The following is a 25556-nucleotide window of genomic DNA, read 5'->3' as shown; positions in this document are numbered from 1 at the left end:
TATTTTACAAATTTCAATTTTGCACGCATAATACCCAAGTGCTAGAATTTATATATAGCCTTAATTAAGCACTAACTGTAAGCCTTATATATGTATATATATATATATAACATTAAGTGGTGATTCTGTTGGTCAAATTCTTTATTGCTGTATATGTGGTGATGTTTGATTCTGCTTTTTTCAGACTGATACCAGTATGAGTACTCAACTCTTCAGTAGTCACCAATACTGATACCAAGTATTGATAGACCACTAGTACTTTTGTTACATAAAATTACCCCCTCCCCCCTCCCAAAATAAAATAATGACAGAAAATACCTATGTAACTCAAAATAGCATTTTTCCTTAAAATTACATGAAATGAATGGCAATTTTCTATTCCTATAATTTCTAGTTCTGATCATAAAACGGTTACAAAAGGACAGCCAATACCGGCATCGGCAGCTGTTGAGTTACCTTGAAATATTATTTTTTTTAAATTACCTTGAAATAAGACTAAATATCGGCTTGATACCTGGTATGATACTCACCCAGCCTTGTATTAAACAATTTACCGTGGTTGTAAAAAGTCAAGATTTCAATAACCGCTAATACTGTCTGTCACCGGTAATGAGCTCTTCTTTCCTTTTTGGAGGGCGACTTAAAAAAAACTCCATGCAGTTGAGTTGAGTCAACGAGTGGCCTCTTCACTTAACTCGTTTTTCAAAAAATAAAAAATAAATAAATAAATAAATAAAACTAAACATGTGTAGGTGCCTGCGTGTCCCCAAGGACAACACGAGTAACTGGGGTCTGTTCTAAAAATAGCTCACCAGTGATGGCTTGCTAAGTAGAATTAAAACAGAATGTCAACATTTATTTCTTTAAACTTAACATAGTGCATGTTTTTATTTACCCCCCAAAAAAATTAAAAAGAAGAAAAAAAGGACATTAGCTTTAATACCGTGATATTTTTGCTTACGGTTATCATACCGTCAGGATGCTTGTATTTGTTGCTACAAATTCTGCATAATAATGTTGAATCACTTCTGTAATTCACACACTTTAGACAAGTTGGAAAAGTGAACTCCTCGTGTCCTCTCCATAGCAAAAGCACAGCACTTTCTTCTTCTTCTCTGCCTCCGTCTATCAGTGGTCACAGCTCAGCACTGACACGCACACACACATTGAAGCTTCTTGGTGGTTATAGACACAAATTCCCCCCTCAAGTCCGATCGCAGCCTGCCTTCAAATGGGCCCACCCGCTGGCTCTAAGCAACTCGACCAGTCACATTAAATCCCCCCCTTGCGTGCAGCACTTTTCTATGTGTGTGTAGGGGAAGACTGCACCACACCTGCGAAGTGAGAAATGGAAAGTGTGAGCGTCAACGTATGTTTGTGTCGATGTGATGCCGGGGGATTACTTGGAGAGAGTCAAGTTAAAAATACAGAGATGAAGCCGTATCCCATCAGTTTCAGTTTTGCTCATGGAGGGGGTGGTCACTTCGGCATCGGGCTGCCACACTGTGAAGTGATTCCGGCTATATTTGGAAACGGTGTGACACGTCTGCTTTTTTACTGCGATGCCCTTCAGAATGTGGGGAATTTGATTGGAACTCGTACATGGCATTTGGATGGGGTTTTTGTCATTGTTTATAAAAATAATCCTGTATCCACACTTTTGTCATATTTCTACCAAAATATGTCTTAGCTAATCCGGCTAATAAACAACCAGCGATAAATACCTAACCTAAAATAGTAAACCCGACAGACGGTAAGCACCTGAACAAATCTGCAATGCATTTTTCACCTTCCCTGTAAGATGCGAAGGACAACAGACAAGCTGCAGGTTGAAGAGGGGGCGCCTTCTACAAGCTGCTTCACCGCATTAATCGGAATTTGTAAGTGTGAAAATTTGATATTTTCAAAGCTTGAATAACTGGACTTCTTGTGCTTGGTGGCCTTCGGAGCAAAGCTGAGCACAGCAAAGCTGCGGGTGCTAAATTGAGGGATAATACATTATTAAGCCAGCCATATGGATGAATATTTTACATGGCTCATCTCTGCGGACGCGTAGGGCGGCTACGAGATAGCGGCTATCCACAATGTTTGTTTTAAATCCAATGTTTTGGGACATATGACATTTTATTTTTTGATATAAGAGTCAGCATCGCCTCAAATGCCAAAAGACTCGATATCCTTGGTGGAGAAGTTGCGCAGAAGGTGAGGACGCGGCAAAGGGACATCAGCTGCGGACTCGAGCATGCAGTGAAGAGTGTGTGGCGCTGTTGGGTAAGACAGCGGCAGACGTTGCCGAATTAGGGTCTCTTGTGCCGCTGTGAGCAGAACGGTACGTGCCAGAGGCCGCTCGACCGTGGATAAGTCGAGGAGACTCTTCTCTAAATAATTCATTCCGAGGGGGGCCTGCTGAATGCACTTACACACACACACACACACACAATGAAAGGCGTCCACATGAGTGCAGAAAGACCGGATGCATATTAATAGACGAATACAGGAGCATTGTCGAAGAAATTAAGAGTATTTTGGTGTAACAACACAAAAGGCTTCTGGCACTTTCTTGGGTTTCACACTCAAAGGTCACGCACAAGATTATCATTATAACAAATGCAACGAGTCGTCTGTCGTCATAGCCGCTATGTTTTATTAGTAGGACATTATAATGTTTCAAGTAATAATACGTTGTTGCCCCAAATAAATGTTTTCATGCAGGTAACACCAACATCGTGAAAATGATTCATATGCAGTTTGTAGTTCATGCAAATACAAATCTAAGCTTTATCCAATTAGTTTGTGTGGTGTAATCAACCAGAGACAGTGCTAACAGACATTTTTCCTTTTATTATTATTATTTTTTTTAATTTTTATTTTAATTTATTTATTATTTAACTGAAAGGAACTAGTGAAAAGTGTCTTGAATAATTTTCACACAGTGGATATAAAAAGTCTACACATCCTTGTTCAAATGGCAGGTTCTTGTCATCTACAGTTTTTTTTTTTTTTTAAATAAAAAAAATGGGGTGGGGTGGAGGGGATACATTACATCAAAACATGTTTTCAGAATTAAAAAAAAAAAGCTAAAAAAAAAAAAGCTATATTACTCATTTGATTTTTGTCATCTTTTGAAGAACTGAAGTAAAAATAGAGAATTGATCAAAAACATTTGCACAAGTGTACACACCTTCATATGTTAACTGGGATGTGGCTGTGTTCAGAATGAACCCATCATGTTTAAACCCACGTGAAAAGTGCCTTTGATTAACACAAAAAAGTTTGGAGGTTCTAGTAGGCTTTTCCTGACATTTTGTGAAAGTTACGTGCAAACACTGGCTACTATTTAAAAAAACTGATGATTATATTCGCCTTGACAAAGGTTCCGCCGTGCTTCACTTTAGGTGTGATGTTGTTTCGGTGATGAACATTGTTTCAAACACGTATTTTGAAATTATGGCCACAATGTTCAACCTTGGTTTTAATTGGCCCATAACAAAAGCTACCAAACACATGAGGAAAACGTGTCGAGCGGCAGACTGCTTGGCTCAAAGCAGCTGAGCCACATTACTTGCTTGTGTAGGAAATTCATCCTCTGATGGAAGAAAACAACAAGTGAAGTGACGATTGCTAGCTACTAGCTCAAAACATGGACAACAATTGCAATCTGAAAATTGCAAAGGAATGCAAAGGAGAACAAATATGTTAGTATTTCATCACTGCCAGCATCTGACACAATACCAACTGTCAAACAGTAACAAAAGGCTATTTGAGTCTGAACTGTGGAAACAAGACAACAGAGGATAAAGGGGAGAAATTGTACATTCACTTGCATGCAATTACAATTTTTGTTACCACAATTGGTTCTATACTTGGCCGTGGAATATCAGAATATGTCACTCACAAGCCAGTGGGCAAATCTTTCACCCTAGTGATGGTTAGAAATTTCATTCAGGATCCAAGGTTGCTGTTTAGGCCAAAGATGTCAGCAAATGTGATCAAACAGAGGGATTACATAAACAGAAGTTTAATGCAACATTGGTCCAAATCCACAGCCATCAAATCTAGCAATATTTCATGAAATATGATAACAGTAACTTGCAAAAAAAATGCAGATTAGATGGGACCCAAGTGAAAGCACAATTTATTTTCTGAGTCTTCCGCTAATATCCCTTTTTGAGATGTTTTTACTTCAAACATTTCATAATAATATATTACAACGTGTTAATTAGACTTTATTACTGGTTTAGCTTTAAATGAGATATCATATGATCATTCTAAAGTTGTAGGTTGTGTATATAAGTTGGATTTTCCTATTCTATTGGAAGATCAATTTTCTTAATAAGTAATATTTTATTTGTTTATTTATTTATTTGTTTGTTTGTTTGTTTGTTGTTCATTTATTTTTCAGGCCACATTTTGCTGCCACATACACTTTAATACAGCATCCACTTTGTTTTTGTGTTGCCCTCATGCTTTGTGCTGATCTTCTCTTTTTTAAAGCATCAACACATTTAAGCTTCCTTCCAGTGAATGATGAATAATGAATGTTGAAAGGTGCATTATCCCTCTGCCATCTACAGTACAGCATATCCGTTAAAGGCAGACGATACATTGCGATATTGTCAGCCAAAAGTCGAGGTCCTCTTGATGCTGTCACTGCGGCTCTAAGTGCACGTGATGTGTTGCATATGTGACGTGACAGAAGGCGCCTCATTATCTGTCGCTCTTGTCCAGAGGCGGCTGATGGTTACACAACATCTCTTTGACTCCAAATTTGACTGTGAACATGTCAAGTCGCACTGAGACACACTGCCCACACTTACACACATCGGAGGGTGCCCTGCAGTGTTGGGTAACTACAGTGTACACTGTGTGTTAGATACAATGGAGGAGACATCAAACACACAGGTCAGTACAGTACGTACACTGGCACAATGTAATGAGCAAAAAGGATACTGTACGGTATATACAGTATTCTGCCTTTACAGAACTAGAAACCTCAATGCCTACCACCAGAACCATTATTTTTTTCTTTACAAGAACAATAGTGGTTTATTTAAAGGAATCTCATTACCGCCTTAAAGTCCGCTAGCTTACATAATAGGAAAAGTCATAGAAGGGCTAAAAAAATTGATGTTACATTATTGTGGTCATTAGAGTGTTTGACAGTGTAATTGCCTGTGATTTATTTTTATTTTGAGATTTCATCTCTTCTTCAACAGAATATGAATCCGTCAATATTTCAAGATGAACCGTCAATCGTCGATTGCGCAGCAAAATGAGTGTCTGGTATTCGAGGTGGGCATTCGCCAATGTTACGTCATCGTCAATCCGTCACCAAAGTGGGATGACCGTCATTGACGGCTTGCCGAATTTATTGACGGATTGCCGATTACATTGACTTTCACCTAGGGCACCAAATCACCTAGGGTGAAGCCTCTATTTTAAAGAATTACTTATTTGCCAATTTGTGGCTTGTTGTGCAGGGAGTTGGTTTGAGTTCAGCGCTTGTATCTCAAAATTTAGTTCACAAATCAAAGCAAAGATTTGCTCATGGAACAAATTTGCATCTCTGCGCCATTTCTTGCCGTCCATTGTTGACCATTTGGACCTGCACTTTTCTGTACCTACCTACCTACATACCTACCTATATACTGTACACACAAGCGCATTCAGTAAACAGATATTCATACAGATGAGACACAAGAAGCACAGCTGACTCACATCTGATGACAACATGTTTGATGTGCCAGAGTTCATTCTGCCAACTGGCTTACGGCATGCGCACACACACACGCAAACACACATACTTACAAAAAGATTCAAGGATTTAGAATTTGGAATATGAGGTTCACTAATATGGCATGTTGGGTCATTTAATTGTCTTTCAATTTGGGAATTGACAAAAGAGGATTTATTTGCTCAATTCATCGAAACATTCTTCATTCAATATAAGTATTTGGCCCAGTTTGATTGCTTTCCTAGAGTTGTAAAGAGTCCACTACATGCTTTCATCACCAGATTTTTAAATACTTAAAATAACAAACAAATTATAAGATAAACACCTGCAGGCGTTAGGCTGTTTCCTCTGTTTTATCAAACATCTTTGCACCCAGCCAAAATATGCACAATTACGCAACAACAGAGGACACAGTTAACCAGTCCATAACAAAACCCACCCAACAAAAGTAAATCCAGCGCATGCAATAAATCACTGCAGCACAAACACACACGCGTCTACAAACACAGCTGTACAGAGTCGTCATGGAAGGAACCGGCAGGTTTCCAGCCCACAAGAATTTTTTCTTTCCGAATGATTAGAAGGGAGGCGGACTGGACGATCTGGGAGGCAGCAGCTGCTCGTCCCCCCGGCTCCAAGTGGAGCAGAAAATCAGGATAATTTCATTGTGATAATCAGCCTCCCGTTCCCCCAGCCCGGCCCATCATTGTAACCCGCGATGAGGACAGAGGGAGGAGATGAAGATGCAAAACAGCAAACATGCGCTTTGTGCTTAATGCGTTGTACTTTGTGAGTTTGGGCACCAAAATATTTTTGGTTGTTTCACCTGCAGGGGCTGTAGATTATTATCTTTTTTTTTTTTTTATCGTATCTGATGCTACTATGTACTATAGTTAAAAAAAATGCAGCTCCAAAAACAATCATGGCTTTTGAACTTTCCAACTAGCTCAAACGTAATTCTCTTGGGAAGAAACATGCACTTTGCTCATAAAACATGTCTTTGTGCTAAATGCTCAGGTAGGAATTACAATGGCAATTGTAATACAGCAGTACACCAGGCTACGCTAAATGGCTTGACCTGTCTGTCATGCAGGGAATTTGGTGCACTCGGTAGTTGACTTGTGACTGTTGTGACGGCATGCCGTGTGATTACTTTATTGTTGTATTCCTTTCATACTATGTCAAGACAAAAAAAAAAATGGTCAGAAGAATACAGTAGATGCAATATGAATTCACATGTATAACAGAACGTGTGGTGTTCCACAGGGTTCAATTCTGGAGCCTCTGCTGTTTTCATTGTATATGCTGCCCCTGGGTTCCATTTTACAAAGTAGAACAACAGTGGTGGTTTTCTTAAAGTGCTCTAAAATACAAAGTTGAGTTGAGTGATGGGGGTCAGTGTCCTAACAGCATGATGTGCAATGCCAAGTTGAACAATTCTAGTCCAGCACAAAACTAAAGGAACACTTCCTTAAGCTGAATGGAGATGGGGAATACAAGAACTCAACACTTTCTGAATTCAAGGTGAAGGGAACCAGATTCGATGAAAAGTCTACGCTTCCTCTACTTCTTCTTCTTTAATTTTGCAGTGTTTCATATATATATATATTTTTTAATTTTATTTATTTATTTATTTATTGTGACTTGGAACAGGTTAAGCAGTATAGAAAATGGATGGATAGATATTTATTATAATTCACTAACCCAACAACTGAATGATTAACTGTTTATTTAACACGTCAGCTTGACATTTTTACACTCTTCCTACAAGTTTCTCAGCACATGCAACACTATCAAAAGTGGTGTCATCTGGGAAAACACACTGCCATCAGTGACTGTTTGTGTGTGCGTGTGCCTTCTCAATCATGGCAGTGTGTCTATCTCTTTCTCATTTTCATCAGTCATTTCTAATGGACAGTTTTATACTGTAAATCTGTCATTTGGAGCTAGTGAACATTTGGCTGCACAAAATTGTTCCGGTGTTGTTCCCATGAGTATTTTCACACTTCAATGGAACACCCACAGACATCCTGTGGAAGGTACTAATTTAATGACTCCAACATGTATAGAAACATCTGTTTGTCAGTGTGTTTGTATGCAGGAGTCCTTCCCAAACTGTCCTATATGCCAGCTGATTGAATGATGATGGACGTTCTGCACTGTATGAATGTCATATTCGTTTTTAGGAGTCAATATCTATACGCTTTATTTTGCTTTTTATAGTGACCTACACTAGTAGCATGTGGCAGTAGTTGACCTGTACAGACTTGCCCTTTGGAACCAGAGGGTCAGGTTCAAGGCTTGCTGCAAATGAAAGTGATAAAATGCATAATAAATAAAAAACAAGAACTGAAAGATACATTAACTTGACATAGTTAAACCTGAGCCACGTCAAGAATACAGTTTTTATAATGTAATATCAAATGCATAATCAAATATGTAGATAACTGCAATGAACCTTCTGAACCTGGCAATATCAATATGATGTGTTTTGCATGTTCAAAGGACGCTCTTGGACAAATACATTGACTAATACATGCCTGAGTCACTCTTTTTCCTTTTTTAGCACCCTCTAGTGGGCGTCCATTGAAGTCCATCATCAGTCACCAAACAGCAGGAACATTGGAATTCCCCTTTTTGTTACATTATACACCAGTTAATTAAAAAATATTTTGATATTAATTAAAAATTGAAAGGTCTTAGACTTTATACCATTAAATATTAAATGTTTTGGACCCGCTTTAAAAATAGATAATAAACATTGCTCCACGTCCATTCCAGTGACTCCACCCCCTCATCCTCTCCTCCATCCCATCTCCTCTTCCACCTTGTGGCGCTCCATCCCGAAGTCAGCGTGTGCACCCCGTCTCTCTTCACGTTTTGGGGCCGTAGCCTGTCCGCTTCACTTGATGGGACCCTCGGCGTGTCCCCGGAAAGTCAGATGTTAGCGAAAAGCGTCTGTAGGAGCGCAAAGGACATGATGAAGTTGGCGCTCCTCGTCGTCCTCTCGGCTGCATCTTGCCCGCTCGCCCTCGCCGCCAGCAGTGGTAAGAAATGATGCAAATGCACGCGGGTATGGAAAGTCATTTGAGCATTTATTTAATATCCTTGATATCCAGCTTAAGGTCCATGCACTAGTATCTATACTTTATCCTCACCGGTAACACAGGTCGGACGCACTATAGAACAAATGTGTCTTATTAAGTTACTAGTAACGTTTTTCCACTAGTGCTTTCCACTACTGTACACTACATATACACCACACACAGGACAAGTTTGGAGTACGGTAGCTACATACTACAAGTAGTACCAGAGAAGTGCCAGATGTTTACAAATAGCATAATTATATAATGTCATATAGTATTTATTTTTGGAACTTATTCTGTGTTATTAGCTGAACAAATCACTTACTTGCTGCTTTGGTATTCACGCCAAATAAATGACATTATTGCTTTGGTGGCATCTTGGTGTAAATGATATATGTACGTAGAAGTGAGTTGAGGAGTTTCTCTCAGATAGAAGTCGTGCTTTGCTGCCATCTGTGGCATCTATTGGCAATTACAAACCTTTTTTGTCAAGCTTCAGTTGCTTGTATATTTTCGCCATTCATGGCAGGTCTTGGGCCTTATCCTCACTCAAGAGGAGTTTACTAGAATGTCATACCACAGTTTGAGCAAATTTTGGGACATCATTGATATCTTGGTTAGGGGTAGTTTATAAACCACGCGTGTGTCAGGTTTTGCGTTGGGTTGAACACATAGATAAAGAAAGGGAGGGAGGAGGGACTCAAAAACAAAATGGATTTAATTTCCAAAAGAACCAACATAAACAAGGTTCTTGGGTTCTCAAAATACAAAATTAGCAAAAGTAAAAAAATAAAATAAAAAAATGAAAATAGAACCCCAACAGCAACAAAATGTGACAGGGACAACTAACTAAAGCAAATAAGCAATGAAGGCAGAAGAAGGCAACTCAAAGACAAGCAGACTGACAAGACACAGAGAGTCAGTGGATAAGAAGACAAAAGTGCCCGAGGGAGCTGATTGGAAGACACAAGGAAACTTGATGACAAGAACAGGTGGACACAATAATCTAACGAGACAGAAAAAATGAACACGAGCAAATCATGACAAAACTACAATCAAAACTAATTCAACAGATGACAGATCATGACAAGGTGGACATTTGGATGCTACCAGTAGGGCCCCGAGATTACTACCGCGTGGCTTAAGTGCAGGACTACTTTACTAGAGAGGTTGTAGTAGGCCCAAAGTAGCACTAGTAGTGGAAACATGCATTCCCATAAGACTAGTAAATTGAGGATAAGCGGTTCAGATAATCATCTGTTTATTGTTGTGGTGCGCGTGGTGCATGTTACTTTTCTGTCTTTGTAGTTACATTGAAAATGAACTTCAAAACTAACATCAAAACTAAAAAGCTTTATTTCCTTCATACTCACAGGTCATTGCATTCGATACACTAGCTCACTCTAAGAAGATGATCACAATCTAGTTTTTGATTGACAGTGTCAAAGGGCTTTTCATTTAGCAATATGCTTGTTTATGATTGTGGGTGGAACAGTATCTTATAAAAAAATAACGGACCCAAATTATTAGAAGCATTTGTCCAGTAAGTTAGGTTACAGCACTGCAAAGTAAAATCACAATAATAAACATACTGGTCAATTAATATCTACTTGTCAGTATCAATCAAAACTTGATTCTATGCTGAATCTCGTTAAATTGTGCATGTGTACCTAATAAAGGGCCGAATATAAAATAATACAATGCAAAGTGCTGATCTTTTACTAAGAAAGCTCAAGAGAGTTTAATTTTGAGCAGCCTGTAGTAGCCTACTTTGGAAAAGCAGGATTATGTCATGAGACAAAAAGAGGTTAATTGCACATTTGTGACTCTTTGAGTGACTGTACAGTATTGCATTAAAATACTTCCCGGTACTGTATGTACTACATTATGACTGCAGTGATGACTGCTCAACTGAACAATATGATTACACATATACATTCTATAAAGAACGACTTCCACTCTCTAATGCAGTCCCAGACTATCATATTCATTCTTGATTTGATTTATGGTTATTGTTATGTTTCACTGTCGCTGTCCTCTTTCCATTCTAGCGCCAAATGAGTTTGTATCCTTGGCGGAGATGGAGGACGCCTTGCTGAAGAATCTCTTCCAAGGCTACCAGCGCTGGGTGAGGCCCATACAACATGCCAACGACACCATCAGAGTCCGCTTCGGGCTCAAGATCTCCCAGCTGGTGGATGTGGTGAGAGTTTAACACGCCAACTGCTTGAACTTGTGTTTTACAACTTCACAATGACAAACGTAAACTTGCTTTCATTAGGTACACTTGCACAATGTCATCAAATCCAAGAACTTTCTTAGTGGGTTGTTCATTTTCAGTGTTGTAGTCATCACGCTGAATGGTGAAAATCCATTAGTAGATGCCTATAGATGCCACCAGATGGCAGCAAAGCGCTATATGAAACTTCTCAACTCACTTAACGTAGTTCCTTATCAACAAGATGCCTCAAAATAGCCCCAAAGCAATACTTTAATATTAGACAGCCAATGTGCCACAACTATAATAATAATAAATAAATAAATAAATAAATAAATAAAAATGTTAACTTCACTAGAATGGTACTTTTCTTTTCCTTTTCTTTAAAAAAAAAATGAAGCTGAGTTTAGAACTATCCTGGTTCCTGAATTCCTGAAAATAGATCCCGAACACTTTCTTCACAGATCCACATGCATCCCATCTCTGACTGGAGTGCTGTTTTAATATTTCAGGGGTTGCCGCTGATAGGATGAAATGCTTTGGTTTGTTCAAAGGGAGGGAAAATGGAGGACGCTAATGGATGAGCTACGCTCCCCAGCGTGAAATATTCATCCCAAGCATTTTGGCTCCCACCTGCCACATGAGCTGAATACAAAGCCCTTTCTTGGGTGAGAGAAAGAAACTGTTTCAATCAGGTGGTCCTTTAGAATTTTGGACAAAAGAGAGAGGGAGTGCGGCGACAATGTGTTCTGTGTTGTCCTTCTGTGCTCACATAATTGGCTGCTGCAAAGCTCAGTATTAGATCATGCTTCACCTCTGCTCAGTGTGACGGCCACAGCGTCCAAGTGAGGGTGACAGCTAAGGCCGGGGGCTCGTCGGAAACACTCCCTCACCTGCAGATGTCTACAGCGTTTAAGTTAACCCCCCCATCGTATCCTCTTTCTGAGTCTGTCCTTGCCTTTCAGTGTAAGTGCTTAGTGCTCTTTTTCCTGCTGTCCTTCATTTAAGCTCCTCAGGCCAGTCTAACTGTGTCAATATAAAATGAACATTATTATTATCCTTGCAAAGACCCCCCCCCCCCCCCTGCTCTTGTATTGGATTTAATACACTTGTGCACGTGTACTGAATGAGGTGAATGATTGGTATAATTCTCTCAATGCAGTTATATGCACTATTACTCTAAATGTGTTGTCCTTGTCAATTAGCTTATGGAATGACTATTATAGTTATACAAATACAACCAAATTAATTAGTTATTCCATTAATTATTCCATTGATTAGTTATGTGGTTATTTCTTCCTAATCACGTCCCTCTTTTGTTTGTGTTATTATGTTTAGGATGAAAAGAACCAGCTAATGACGACAAATGTTTGGCTTTGGCAGGTAAGCAGTAGTCAACATTTACAGTTACAGTTCTATAGCTGTTTATTGCTGTTCAAAAAACACATTATTAAATTATTAAACACACATTTCACTGTATATGTGATAAAGGTTTTAAAGTCTAATGAGGACATGCACCAGATGCCTATTTAGCCCTATTTGGGGAGTGCTTCAAATTTAATTTAAATTTGAGTAGATACAGATATATTTTACTATATGTTATTTTTAACAAGCTAGAAACTCATAGCTATAACATATATAAACCATAGAGCTTAAAAGTCATATTTAAACAACAAAAATACAGTACACCCCCCCATTTGATTGAAAATGGCTTCATCCAACTTGACCCCTCCCATCTCTGCTTTTGCTTACAAGCAAGCGGTGCAGAGAGCTGCGTGTCATCCTCCTCAGTCCATTCACGGGTTATGTCTGTCGAGAGTAGTGAAATCAAGTGTTCCTTACTTACATCAGAATATGTGACAAGTATCATTTTACCTTCTACCACTCAACACACATTGTTTTCATTACTAGTCTGCTTATTTGCTCCTCAATCATGTTGCTACTTCCTAATGAGGGAAATGTAATATATTTGATATGTTATGTGTTTCATTGAAAATAAAAAAAATTGACATGTCAAATCGGTAAAATTACCGAATGAACAATACTGAGCTCTCCAGAAAAAATAAAAAATGAAACAAAAATTTCAAAAAACAAGTCCAAGGTCCATTTTTTTGGTTAAATTTCAATGTAAACTGTGTGGAGCTGGTTTACTCCAAAAACATGCATACTGTCAATGCGAATGTTGAGGAGCTGTTGTATTAAAAAGAGTACCCTTCCCAAGAAATTAGGGTTGGCATATGTTTATATTTTAAGTACTTTCCTCTTTTGAATAACTTTTATTAGATTCGGTTTACTCACTGACTTCCCATGCAATATTTGGAGCGGGGAGCACCCCCAAACGTCTTTATAGCACCCCTGAACCTCTGACCCTAGAATCGCCTCTGACATGCACTATATAAAATGAATGACACAACAATCAATGTTTCTTTATGGCAAAAGAAAACCTGCATGAAACCACCATAAGTTTGTTTTGATGCTTAAAGCGAATGAATAAAAAAGTGGTGTTGAGTAGTGTGTTTTGTTTTGTGTGTTGAGCAGCAGTGGATTGATTTCAAGCTGCGTTGGAATCCAGATAAATATGGAGGCATTACTTCCATCCGAGTTCCATCCGAAAACATTTGGCTGCCTGACATTGTCCTGTATGAAAAGTAAGATCCAACATTTTCATCAGTTTTCCACTATAATGCAAATAAAATAATGTAATAAATGATGTGCAAAAAAAACGAAGGAAACACAAGTTCTTAAAGTGGACGTCGACTCTCACATTTCCTTTACAATAATATGTTGCATGTGCTCTCAATAGTCTAAACACGTTATTCTGATTAATATTGTGTTTGTGGAATATGAATAAAGCAACAAAATCCAAATCCATCTCAAGGAGCGGGCATTTTGACACTTGCTGTCCACTGAAAATGACATCACAGTTGCTCAGGTAGCAAACAACCAATCACAGCTGCAAAATGGTCAGCCTCTGAGATTAAAAAAAATGGGTGGATTTTGCTGCGTAACTCATATTTAACATATACGCAATATTAATCAGAATACTGTGTTTAGATTAGCAGGGGCACATACAACATGTTATTGTAAAAAAAAAAAAATGGGGGTTTACTTTATTAATGCAATGACTGTCAAAGTGTGGTTCTGGGGCACCCGCTTATGGTATGCTAAACGATCACTAAATTAGTTTAAAATTTTAATTGAATTCAATGTAATTTATTTATTTTATTTTTTTTTACTGTTTGACATTTTTTTGCAATATATTTCAACAGAATCATTATTTAAGTACAGTTTTTTTATTCTCCTATATTTAAGCATGGGGCTAATGTTCAAAATGTGTGCATAAAGTTAAACTGACTTACAATAATATTAGAAATACTTTTTAGAAATATAACCTCGGGTTCTGTTTTAACGAACACTTGCACCGACGACGCTACTGCATGTAATGTTGGTTATTATGGTAGTACTGTATTCAGAGGGTGAAGTATTTTTGAGGTGTAAGAAAAGTACGAGGAACCACTGCTTTAACATTGGAAAAATAATTCACACTATATGTTGATTGTCAAAAAATGGGTACAAATTTTATGGTCCACAAAATTCTATTATTCATCAACTGTTCTACATGAATGTGCTGTTTTATTATTATTATTATTTTTTAATGATTTACACGTTTCCAAAATACACATTCTGTGACTATGATTTTTCTTCAGCGCTGACGGGCGGTTTGAGGGCTCCCTGATGACCAAAGCCATCGTCAAGTACAACGGAGTCATCACCTGGACACCGCCTGCCAGTTACAAGTCGGCCTGCACCATGGATGTCACCTTTTTCCCCTTTGACCGGCAGAATTGCACCATGAAGTTCGGCTCTTGGACCTACGACGGCAACATGGTAGACCTGGTTTTGTTAGACAACCACGTGGACCGGAAGGACTTTTTCGATAACGGCGAGTGGGAGATCCTCAACGCCACGGGCGCAAGAGGAAACCGGAAGGACGGCATGTATTCCTACCCCTTCCTCACGTACTCCTTCATCCTGAAGAGGTTGCCGTTATTCTACACGCTGTTCCTCATCATCCCTTGTCTGGGCTTGTCTTTCTTGACCGTTCTGGTCTTCTACCTCCCGTCCGACGAAGGCGAGAAGCTGTCGCTCTCCACCTCTGTCCTCGTGTCGCTCACCGTCTTCCTCCTCGTCATCGAGGAGATCATCCCTTCGTCTTCCAAAGTCATCCCGCTAATCGGCGAGTATTTGCTCTTCATCATGATCTTTGTCACGCTCTCCATCATCGTCACCGTCTTCGTCATCAACGTGCACCACCGCTCGTCGGCCACCTACCACCCCATGTCGCCGTGGGTCCGCAACCTCTTTCTTCAGAAGCTGCCCAGGTTGCTGTGCATGCGAGGTCACATCGACCGCTACCACTACCCGGAGCTGGCTCCTGAAAGTCCCGAGGTGAAACCGAGATCTGGAGGTCGGAGAGGAGGCCAGAAGGCGAGCGGTGGACAGACAGCTTCCGATGGAAAGGAGGAGGAGGCCTGGGCCACCATGCTGGAGAAGGCCATCTACTCAGTACGCTATATCAGCAGACACATCCGCAAGGAACACTTCATTCGAGAGGTAAGATGACCTTGCAAGATTTGTGGGGGAAAGTAAACCACTTCTCTGAGGGCATAAGATGGCAATTAACTCATTCACCGCCATTGACGGCTATAGGCGTCAAAAAATCATTTGAACGATTTCTATTAATTTAACGTTATTTTTTTTTTATTTACTTTTGTTAACAAGAGTATAAAAAACCTAGAAAAAAATATTGTACATTTCGAATCGATGCATACGATTACTAATATTAATTGCCTGACGCCGCTAATTTTTAATATATATATTTTTTTAATCTTTTCTTTTTTTTAAAGAATAAAAGATTATTAAAAATTAGGGGCGTCACGTGATTACATTTTTTAATTGTAATTAATCACATGACTTCACTAGTTAACTCACGATTAATCACAAATTTTATATCTGTTCGAAATGTACATTAAAACAAATTCTAGGTTTGCTTACTCTTGTTAACAAAAGTAGAAAAAGGGTTAAACTAATAGAAATAGTTCAAATGAATTTATGGCAGTGAATGAGTTAATTGCCCTCCCCTAACAGATTTTCTGAAGGGTTTTTTTGCTAATTGATTGCAGCATAGGAACTAAAAATCAATCCATTTGGCCTTTAGCAGGTTTTTAAAAATAGAGATTCTTTGTTTTTCTCAAATTACCTCACCTGAAGTTTCGTGGCAGTTCCTCAACACTAGTCCAAATAAGAGAGTCCCGAGAAATGACTGAATTTCAATTCGTTTTGTACAATAAATGTGGCGTATTAAAGAGACAGTGTGTCGAATGTATTGCCATCTAGTAGTGAGCTAATAGAATGCATTGACCTAAGTTCAAAGCGCATGTGCCTTTTGAAAAAACGCGCATTTATGGTGCCACAGAGAGATAAACCAGCCCAATGAGCAAGAACTGACGAGGTTAAGAAAAGTGGCTAGCAAGAACTGGCTGGAGCGGCTAACAAGAGCGGCTAGCAGGAGAAACTAACAAAAGCTAGCTAGAGCAAAGCAGAGGGAGACAAATCAGACGACTCAGCAAAGACCACCTGCAGGCCCTAGCTGTGGACGGTAAGCAGCGGTCGCGGTAGCAGAGGCTAACTACGTTCACAAAGTTCTTCTCCCTTAGATAGCCGTAGCAGATGGCGGCTAAATGTCAGCCTCCCGTAAGGCCCGGCGCGAACTATGTAATATAATTAGTGAGTATTAATCTTACGATTATATGAAAAAATGTACGTTGATGTGATAGATCATAGGTTTTTGCAGATTATTGAAATTAATAGTGGATTTTCAAAGTGAATTTATTATTAGTTCACCACTAGATGGTACTAAATCCTACACACTGTCTCTTTTAAATACTCAGCCAGTATTTCTGTATTGAACCAAAAATCTCATGGCACCCTCCCAAATATGTCACATTAAGTATGAATTGTCTCAATTTGCTCAGAAATTTTGTTACACCATGTGAAATCTGGCCCAGTTTAGTTGAACACATAGCTGATATGCTTGCAAGAATCTCTGACGAATTCTCTTGTGTGAATGGCAAAAAGTGGATACAAAGGTTTATTGTACCTTCTGCCATCAAATGGAAGGGCATTTAATGGTTCTGCCTGATAGGTAAAGGACTAAATCTGTAATAATGAGTCTCATATAAGTGAAATTGGATGAGATTTGGGAATCACTAGAGGACCACAGCGCTCTTGATGCATTTCAACTTATGAATAATACATAATGTATTCACCTACTTGCTGATTTTATTTTTGGATCCTATCATGCAGTGGGTAAGGGGTGAGAATGACTTTGTTTTATAGTTTTTTAGCGAATTGTGCATTTACTGGAGCCTCCTGCAACCAGCATAACCAAGCATAACGGTACACAAAAATAAAATTCTAAACCCACATTTATGGAGAAGGTTATCAAGCAGTTGGTGCACATTGGCTTAATGTTGCTGCGCAAAGGAAAATCACTAACTACTGGCCTGCTTGCATATTACGACATTTTAATCTTTTTTTCCTTTTTTTCCCCCCCCAGCATGTGAATGGAGAATGTTGTACTGTATGTGAAAAACAATCTGTTTTTAATATGCTGTTATATTACAAATGTACCATATCCTTGTTATACTCACATTCCTCTTTTTCTCCCAGGTGGTTCAAGACTGGAAATTTGTGGCCCAGGTGCTAGACAGAATCTTCCTGTGGGCATTCCTGACTGTCTCTATACTTGGCACCGTCCTTATCTTCACTCCAGCTCTGTACATGTTCTTCAAAATCCCGCCACCAATTGCAAGTGAGGATCCAACTTCAAGCTCACAGCTTTAGCACAGGCCACTCATATTTCAGTTGATAAGACAGTAACAATATTTATTAAAGGGGGATCTTTTATCCTTGTAATAATTATTTTTGCACTTATTTATCACGCACTGGTCTTCCACACAGCTCTGTCTGTTTGAAACTCCTATCTCTTCAACGTGTTCACATACAGATGGTTTTGTTTTATTATTATAATCACCTCTTTACTTTTTACTTTTATAATTAGCATTAACAAGTCTGTATCATGTAACTGGAAAAAAAAGGGATCCCCTTTGAAGAACACTGACATTTTTGTTGGCTAATTTTATGCTGTATATACAAATATTCCCTGCTATCTCTGCTTGAAAGTATTTTCATCATTTACGCAGAGTGGGTCCCATACACGTATATTGAAGTTAACATTGACTATAGTAAAGTCATGAGGGTGAACTACTGGTAGAAAAATGTCTTATTATTCACCCATAAATAGTCTTGCAATAAATTGTGTTTTAATCAACAAAATTGCATGCATGGAACTTGTTTGCATAAAAGTGTAGCAGATACAAGACGGGCGTTGCAAGAGTGTCAGTTTGTGACAGTACCCCCTAGTGGTCACACAAAAAATAACAGCAGTAGTTTTCTTGCTTAAAGGCCTTTTTAAAAATATCCTTTTGATTCCTGATATGTATGCAGTATATATGATTTTTTTGTTGTTGCTCAGAACAGAATCAACACTATTTCCATTGTCCATAATAATGATAATAATAAGAATATGACTTGGCCATATATTATTATTATGACTAATATTTATTGCAGCAGCAACAATCTTCTTCATTCATTCACCAAATTTACAGGATTCTACCTCTACACAATAAGACAAATCTAAAATGAGTCAGCATGTTTCACAACAAATCTAAACAGTTTTTCTGCATTGGAATGAAATACCAAAGTGAGTCTCAGCCAACAAAGTTCTTGTTTCCTTCATATGATTTGTTTCCTAGCTGTGATATTATTGGGTAGGCAGTGCAGCTAAATTATTACCATAAAAAAAAGGTTAAATTGCCACTCTCAATTGCATCTAAAAAAAATATCTACAGAGCAGAAACACGAAACATTCCCCTGCCATTAGCCACATTATAATCATGTTTGTCTCCCATGTCAACACTCATATCATTTGTCTTCTTGTGTTCTATTTGCGTCCTCCCGTCTGGCTGTCCAAGTGAGCTCTGGCATTGCGCAACATCTCCATGTACAGCCTGTTGTTCTCACTGCAACATCAATGGAAAAATGTTAGTTATGATAAGACTTATGATAGTAATGACATCATTGATGATGCAAATTATGGTTAAATAACTAATTAAAATATCAACCCCAAAAATATCAAAGTACAACTATACATTCAGTGGTGTTTTTATATGTTAGAAAATGGTGGTATCCCACCCACTGGTATGAAATCAAGCAGGAGAACTGCAGTAGGCTCCTCTTTCTTAACATATACAGTAACGTGCTTATTTTTGCTAATTTCTCTTCCAGAGGTGTATTGTCATTTTTGTGCCAGGGCAAATCTAGTCTAATATGTTGGGACTGTGTTGCACCTTGCTGAGACTACATTTTAGACTCGGTAAAGCCAAGTCTAACTTGTGGCGCAATTTTGAGTCTAGCACAATACCAAAATAGAGAAAACTCCAACCATGTGCACAGTTAGACTGCATGTTGTGCTAAACTTAAGCTAGCTACCAAAAAGTACAAAATTGCCAATGGGCACCACATAAGATTGTGTCACTTACTCTGCCACAGAGCGGTCAAACATCAGGTTGCCCATATCCATGTAGAACTGGGCGTCAGTTCGAAGGGCTGTCCAGTACTCGTTAGCCTGGGAGACAAAATCAGTGTCATATAGAAAGTAATGTTTTTTTTTTTTTTTTTTTTGCCGATGACTATAAAGCATAGTCAAGTCTCTGTGATGAAGAGCAAAAAAAAAAATAAGTAATTGACGCTCCACTAAAAAGGTTATTACATCAAACTCATCAATTGACTTCAACATAGTCCTTGGCACCAAGATAGCGGCAAAGCACTACATGAAGCTCCGCAAGACACTTCAACATAATTCCTAGGCACAGAGAAGCCACAAGAGGGTGCCAAAGCAACACTTTTAGTCCAAGGAATAGGTGAGTTTTTCAGCAAACGTCTTGTATGACCAGAACAAGCAGCAGTAGCGTCACCTGCTCCTGGATGGTGTAACCCCACTGGTTCTGTGAATTGTGGGGGTCCCAGTAACCCGACTGTCTTTTCAGCCGGATGAAGCCCTTTGCTTCCTCTTCTCTCATGAACGGGGCTGCCAGAACCCCTAAAGACAAAATGATCACACAAGGTGGACAGTGTTGAATTTAACACGATAGTGAACAAACCAATCAAAGATTTTACTTATTTATTAATTTTTGCATAATATATACAATATTTTTCTCCCCTACTGCTACATTTTTTTACATTACATTAACCACAATATCAAGTGCACCTGCACAAACTAACACAAGAGCTTTATGATAAGTTTGTGATGATATATTAATGAATATACATCAATTTAACAATGTGTTTCTTACTGAGAGTGAAGTTGTGTAGTTATTTTTGCCAAAATGAAGCGATATGGCCGTGTACACATTTGAGTAACTTATTATCAAATTAATTATTGTACTCACCAGTCAAAAGCGCAAGCAGTATTACAAACTTCATGTCTTAAAATGAAAAAAAAAAGAAGTATTTTAGGTGCGTAGTTCTAATATAAAAAATCATTAGAGGAAAATAAAACACAGTACAAATTTTAAATATCCAGAGAAGAGAAGTTCAAAATGTACCTGCAGAATGAGCGCTGATGTCAGCTCCAACCTGAGAACCTCACAAATGAATGTGGACGAGAACAAGAGTTTCTTTCACCGAGAGGAATGAGTTAAGTCAAACAAACAAGACTCAGAAGGTAGCCATCCAAAACACACACACACACACACACACACTCACACACACTGCTGCTTCACTTCGGGTACAAGCAAGACTCTGAGATTTATGATTAAGATGACGACTGTATGAAGTAGTCGTCAATGTGTCAATAGCTTTTATAAGCATATTGTGCTGATAAACAATTTCACTTTTTAATGAGCTGACTTTTTTTTTTTGATGCTGCACTAAAAATGTAATATATATGAAACCTGAATAACTTTTAGGGATGATTTCAGATTTAAGAAGTTACAACTGTACACTACTTCTCAGTGCTTCTTTTTTAATACGTGTCACAAGTCACACCACATGATCTTGACCAAACATTTGTTGTGCTCTCTCTGACTAGTGCCTACCATTGTTTTGTCTTATCCCAGGAAGATGGTCTGGTCCGTTGTCGTCATCCTCTCATTTAATCAAACAGGAACTATCCTCCCAACCAGAAACATATTAAACAGCTTAATCAGGCGTAAGTCTTATAGTTATGCATTAGCATGTAAAGAAATCAATGTATGATTATGTCTGTTGCTTGGCCCGTCACTTATCTTCACACACATTCTACCGATCAGACTCACTATTCATTTTAAATGGCACAATCTCTGTCTCTCTGCATTTGTTTGTGTGTCAGTACAATAATGTTTCCTCCACTGGGTGGGGTTCTGACTACGCTCATGACTGGCTCCAGCAAGCCCTTTAACCAATGAAGCACACTGCACCATATTGAGATCTGTTTCTAATACTTTGATTACCTTCTGTGCTACTCATTGAGTTTACTGGAGATCAGATTGCATTAGATTGCACAGCTGGAACCACTGAAATGTTGTGTAGATGCATTGTTTATGGTGGTTGTTTTACTTTAAAAAGTCATGATTATACTGCACGGAGACACTGTTTTTTTTAATCACTTTTTTAAATTACATTTATTGAGAAAAAAGATCTATATTTATTGAAGGGCTTTCACCTTCCTCCCAAATTATACAAAAAAATGCACGTTAATTGAAGACTCTCATGTGTTCCAATCTAATGTATATGCTTATTTATCTGTGCAACGACCAGTCCAGGGTGCACCCCATTTCTCACCCAAAGTCAGCTGTTATAGGCTCCAGTTACCTACAATCCTAATGAGGATAAACAATATAGAACAGTGATTCTCAAAGTGTGGACACCCACTCGTGGTGTACGAAAAAATCTGTGCGTAACTTCAGTTCAGCTGTATTTAGTCTTTTTAGTACAATGCTTTTGCATCAAATGTTTTAAGTGCAGTTTGTTCTAAAAAATATTGTTGTAACATTTTATTTATTTATTTATTTACTTCATTTGAATTGAAACATTACATATGTTTTTTTTTTTTAGTTTAAGCTCATTGTTAATTAGCGAACTATGCATGTTACAATAGCTTAAAATAATATTAAATTTACGTTTTATGAGTAATTAGGAGTATTTTGCTATTCAGTATGGTGATGCTTGTAGAGTTTAAAAAAAAAAAAAATTTAGGTGGTAGCTTAATTGTGGTATAACGTTTGAGAACCATTGTTTTAGAAGTTAAAAGATGGATGGGCCTAAATACATCAAACGACAATACATCATCATTAGCTATGATCCACCTCTACAAATGAAAAGAAAAAAAAAAAAAAACACTTTTGTATCCAAACAGTAGCAATTTTACATCATTGCCTCTGCTGTGACCGCAGATTAGAAAAAAAAGAAGGCAACAAAAGAGGGAACTATAAAAAGAAAAATGAACGCAGTTGAGATAAAGAGCCATGATAAAAGGGTGAAAAAGCAATGCCACAACATTTAAGTCCATTAGTGGAACACTGCTCATGTATTAAAGATAAGAGAATTAACATCTCCCTTTGCTCTTTGCACCATTTTCTACACTTAACTCGTCACTATCTCTCTTCTGGCATCAACCCACCAAGTAGATTATATTTCTACTGTAAAATAACACACCATTATGCAGGTCCACATAAACATTATGCATCAATGGTCTTTCCGTCATCTATTGACATGCATGTTTTAATTTTTAAAGACTTTTTATTCCTGCTGCTTATTTTATTTGTCTTGGTGGCTTAGTTAACATATCTCAACTATTGGAGCTGAAACTGGGGAACTTTTCGGAAAGATTTGGTTGTATGTGCACAGCTGTGTGTGCAACCCTCAAGGCATGAGATGGGCTGAATATATTTAGTGCAACTACACCTTTTTGGGAGGGATATAGACAATAATACTCCTAAATACCGGTCCTGAGAATAATTTGGTATGTATGACATCATCACTGATGTTGCGTTGTTGAATTATTATTTTTTATTCCTGGGGAGCTCAGTATTGTTCATTTGGTAATTTTATGGATTTGACATGTCATCATCATTGCTCTCTCTTTTTTTATTTATTTTTTTTTAATTTTAAAATTTCTTTTTTCAATTTTGTATGTGGGTGAGTATGTGTGTGTGCGTGCGTGTGAGTGTGTATATTAGTTCACCTAAAACATATTAAAAAATTTTATTTGAATTGAATCATTGTTGAATTTAATGCATGGATGGGAGATGATAAAACTCTCAATTGTGAATCCTGTGTTTGCAATGACAGTGGAAGTTGGGAATCAAATTCTTTGAGGGAGTAAACCTAACTGTCATAGATAAACCAGTTGGTGTGTACTTTTCTTGTATTTCTTTTTAACACCAAGTTGTAAGTTTGACCCAGTTTTTCAACTCTGCTTCCTTCCAGTCAGCAAATCAGATCATCAGCTCACCAGCTCTTCTACAGCCCTAGTGTGCCACCCAACTCTCATTAAAAGTGAAAAAAAAAATCACAACTTGCAGTCATCGATTGCTTATCAATAAACTCATCCACCTACGACATGCTCAGTCCCTTTCAACCAACAATAAAAAAATCATTCAATAAGCCTTATAGCAAATAAAATCTAATAACATGATTGTCTTTCAAAAGAGTGCCTCCATATGTAAACGTGTCAGCAGCACTGCTTTTTGAATGACCCAAAACAGGGAAAAAAGAGTGAGTCAGTCAGTAAGAACATTTACGAAGAACGAGTTTTTCCACCTCATTTCCTCTCGGATTCTATTTCTGCCGGGAATTATCTGTAGGGCTCATCTGCTTCTGAGCCACACTGGCCTAGAATAATGAGAAAAACAACAAACACTGCAAGTGCTGGAAATGCTGGAAGTGTAAATGTGACAAAATAACAATTAACTGCAACGACAATGCAATGCACCTTCAAAATATACTCATACAATTTTCACACTACTGTACCCACAGGTGGGTAGCGTAGCAAAAAATTGTACTCAAGAATCTGTAGTGTTATTTTATGATAATATAACTCAAGTGGAAAATGGATGGATGGATAAAAGTAATAAGTAGTCCAAATAATTACTTTAGTAAGAGAAAAAATTATTCAGTGAAAAAATACTGGTGAGTATATGGTGAGTAATTTCTGGTTATTTATTTATTTATTTATTTATTCTAAAAATAACAAAATAAAATATGAATCTGCAAATTCAGATGCTGCTGAACAATTTCACTTAATATACTGTAAAACAATAATAAATACAATCTTTAACAAATAACAATTAAATTATTATTAAAATAACAAATTCAGCTAATATAAGAAATGATCTTATACTATTTTGTTACCATTTGTTGAATTGCATAATATATGGCTATAAAAAGTCTACACACCCCATAAGTACAATTTATCCAAACAGTTACATGAGTAACTTTAAAGGAATAACTATCCACATCTGCAAACTGAAACCACAATCTTAACATACCGCTCTGAAAGTGAAAATTAAAACTGAGCATTATTAGCCTTGGAAAAGAGAGAATTTCTGATATAAATTCAATTAATCAACAAGTCTGCAGTGTTGAGGACATGAGCCTGTGTGTGCGGCTGCGTGTGCTTGGCATATTTGACTATAATTGACTTTTGAAATAACCATGAGCTGACAAATGAAGATTCTGCACCCAACCCTAGAGCGTCCAATCACTTCAGAAAGAGAGGAAAGCCGCAGAAAACAAAGCAACCAAGTGGGGACATCTTAGAACCCGACTTGACTTTTGGGAATAGGCTTGTGGACTTGTGATCTGCAACTATTGTGACAGTGTCTCATCATATAGGCTTTTATTTTCCCCCTCATATGTGTATTTTATTTTACATGTATTACAGAGTAAAGATGAATTTGTAAAAATGAATGTACAATATCAATTCATATATACACACTACGCAGCATTCATTCAGCGCTGATTAAAAGCTTTGTCATGTCATTTGGACGATTTCAAATACCGTATTTTTCGCACTATAAAGCGCACCTTCAAAGAATGGCCTATTTAAAAACTTTTTCCATAAATAAGGCGCACCACATTATAAGGTGCACAGAATAGAAGCTACTGTAGTGCCTGGGGTTGCGTTAAGCGTCCACGAGATGGAGTTTACTTCACCAATATTGATCCACATATAAGGCGCATGGAATTATAAGGTGCACTGTCTGTTTTTGAAAAAAAAAATATAAAGGTTTTTAGGTGCGCCTTATAGTGCGGAAAATACGGTATACATTTTCTGGCCAAACAAGTTTCAATCGTACCTCGAGCACTACAAGTGCGCGCCAGCGTGCAGTCTGGTGAACGCGCTTATCCCCAC

General features: G+C 38.0%; 2 protein-coding genes and 1 long non-coding RNA gene across 5 annotated transcripts; 2 read left to right on the top strand and 1 right to left on the bottom strand.

The window, feature by feature from the left end:
• Nucleotides 1–4850: 4850 nt before the first annotated feature.
• On the top strand, nucleotides 4851–8537 carry LOC144059016 (uncharacterized). The gene is made up of 3 exons (XR_013295543.1): nucleotides 4851–4902; nucleotides 5217–5292; nucleotides 8516–8537. It is a non-coding gene; the product is annotated as an uncharacterized LOC144059016 (long non-coding RNA).
• LOC144059014 (neuronal acetylcholine receptor subunit non-alpha-2-like) lies at nucleotides 8533–18719 on the top strand. 3 transcript variants are annotated; one of them, XM_077577778.1, is made up of 6 exons: nucleotides 8533–8781; nucleotides 10872–11023; nucleotides 12377–12421; nucleotides 13577–13686; nucleotides 14746–15652; nucleotides 17771–18714. In XM_077577778.1, exons 1-6 carry the CDS (start codon nucleotides 8676–8678, stop codon nucleotides 17942–17944), a joined length of 1494 nt encoding a protein of 497 aa, XP_077433904.1. In that variant the 5' UTR covers nucleotides 8533–8675; the 3' UTR covers nucleotides 17945–18714. The 3 variants fall into 3 exon arrangements, with proteins under 3 accessions (XP_077433904.1, XP_077433905.1, XP_077433906.1); XM_077577779.1 differs by lacking the exon at nucleotides 8533–8781 and adding an exon at nucleotides 9815–9911 and having other exon boundaries at nucleotides 17771–18719; XM_077577780.1 differs by lacking the exon at nucleotides 8533–8781 and adding an exon at nucleotides 9911–9989 and having other exon boundaries at nucleotides 17771–18719.
• On the bottom strand, nucleotides 18703–25554 carry LOC144059015 (uncharacterized protein C3orf85-like). Its single transcript, XM_077577781.1, has 6 exons — nucleotides 25501–25554; nucleotides 20767–20805; nucleotides 20611–20646; nucleotides 20137–20261; nucleotides 19702–19787; nucleotides 18703–19182 (listed from the first exon to the last, which is right to left on the bottom strand). The coding sequence occupies exons 3-6, from the start codon at nucleotides 20642–20644 to the stop codon at nucleotides 19104–19106; spliced, it is 324 nt and encodes a 107-aa protein (XP_077433907.1). The 5' UTR covers nucleotides 20645–20646; nucleotides 20767–20805; nucleotides 25501–25554; the 3' UTR covers nucleotides 18703–19103.
• Between the last annotated feature and the right edge of the window lie 2 nt (nucleotides 25555–25556).

This window comes from Vanacampus margaritifer, chromosome 10 (genome assembly GCF_051991255.1).
Source record: "Vanacampus margaritifer isolate UIUO_Vmar chromosome 10, RoL_Vmar_1.0, whole genome shotgun sequence".
Classification (NCBI taxonomy): Eukaryota; Metazoa; Chordata; class Actinopteri; order Syngnathiformes; family Syngnathidae; genus Vanacampus; species Vanacampus margaritifer.
Note: the sequence above shows the minus strand (reverse complement) of the source record. Positions and strands in the feature narration are given on the sequence as shown.

Excerpts from the sequence above, each read along its gene's own strand:
- LOC144059014 (XM_077577778.1), top strand. The coding sequence starts at position 8,676 with ATGTTAGCGAAAAGCGTCTGTAGGAGCGCAAAGGACATGATGAAGTTG. Across the intron at positions 12,422-13,576 it reads CAAATGTTTGGCTTTGGCAG|CAGTGGATTGATTTCAAGCT; the intron begins GTAAGCAGTAGT and ends TGTGTTGAGCAG. Across the intron at positions 15,653-17,770 it reads AGGAACACTTCATTCGAGAG|GTGGTTCAAGACTGGAAATT; the intron begins GTAAGATGACCT and ends TTTTTCTCCCAG.
- LOC144059015 (XM_077577781.1), bottom strand. The coding sequence starts at position 20,644 with ATGAAGTTTGTAATACTGCTTGCGCTTTTGACTG. Across the intron at positions 20,262-20,610 it reads ACTGCTTGCGCTTTTGACTG|GGGTTCTGGCAGCCCCGTTC; the intron begins GTGAGTACAATA and ends TTTTGTCTTTAG. Across the intron at positions 19,788-20,136 it reads GTTACACCATCCAGGAGCAG|GCTAACGAGTACTGGACAGC; the intron begins GTGACGCTACTG and ends TTTGTCTCCCAG.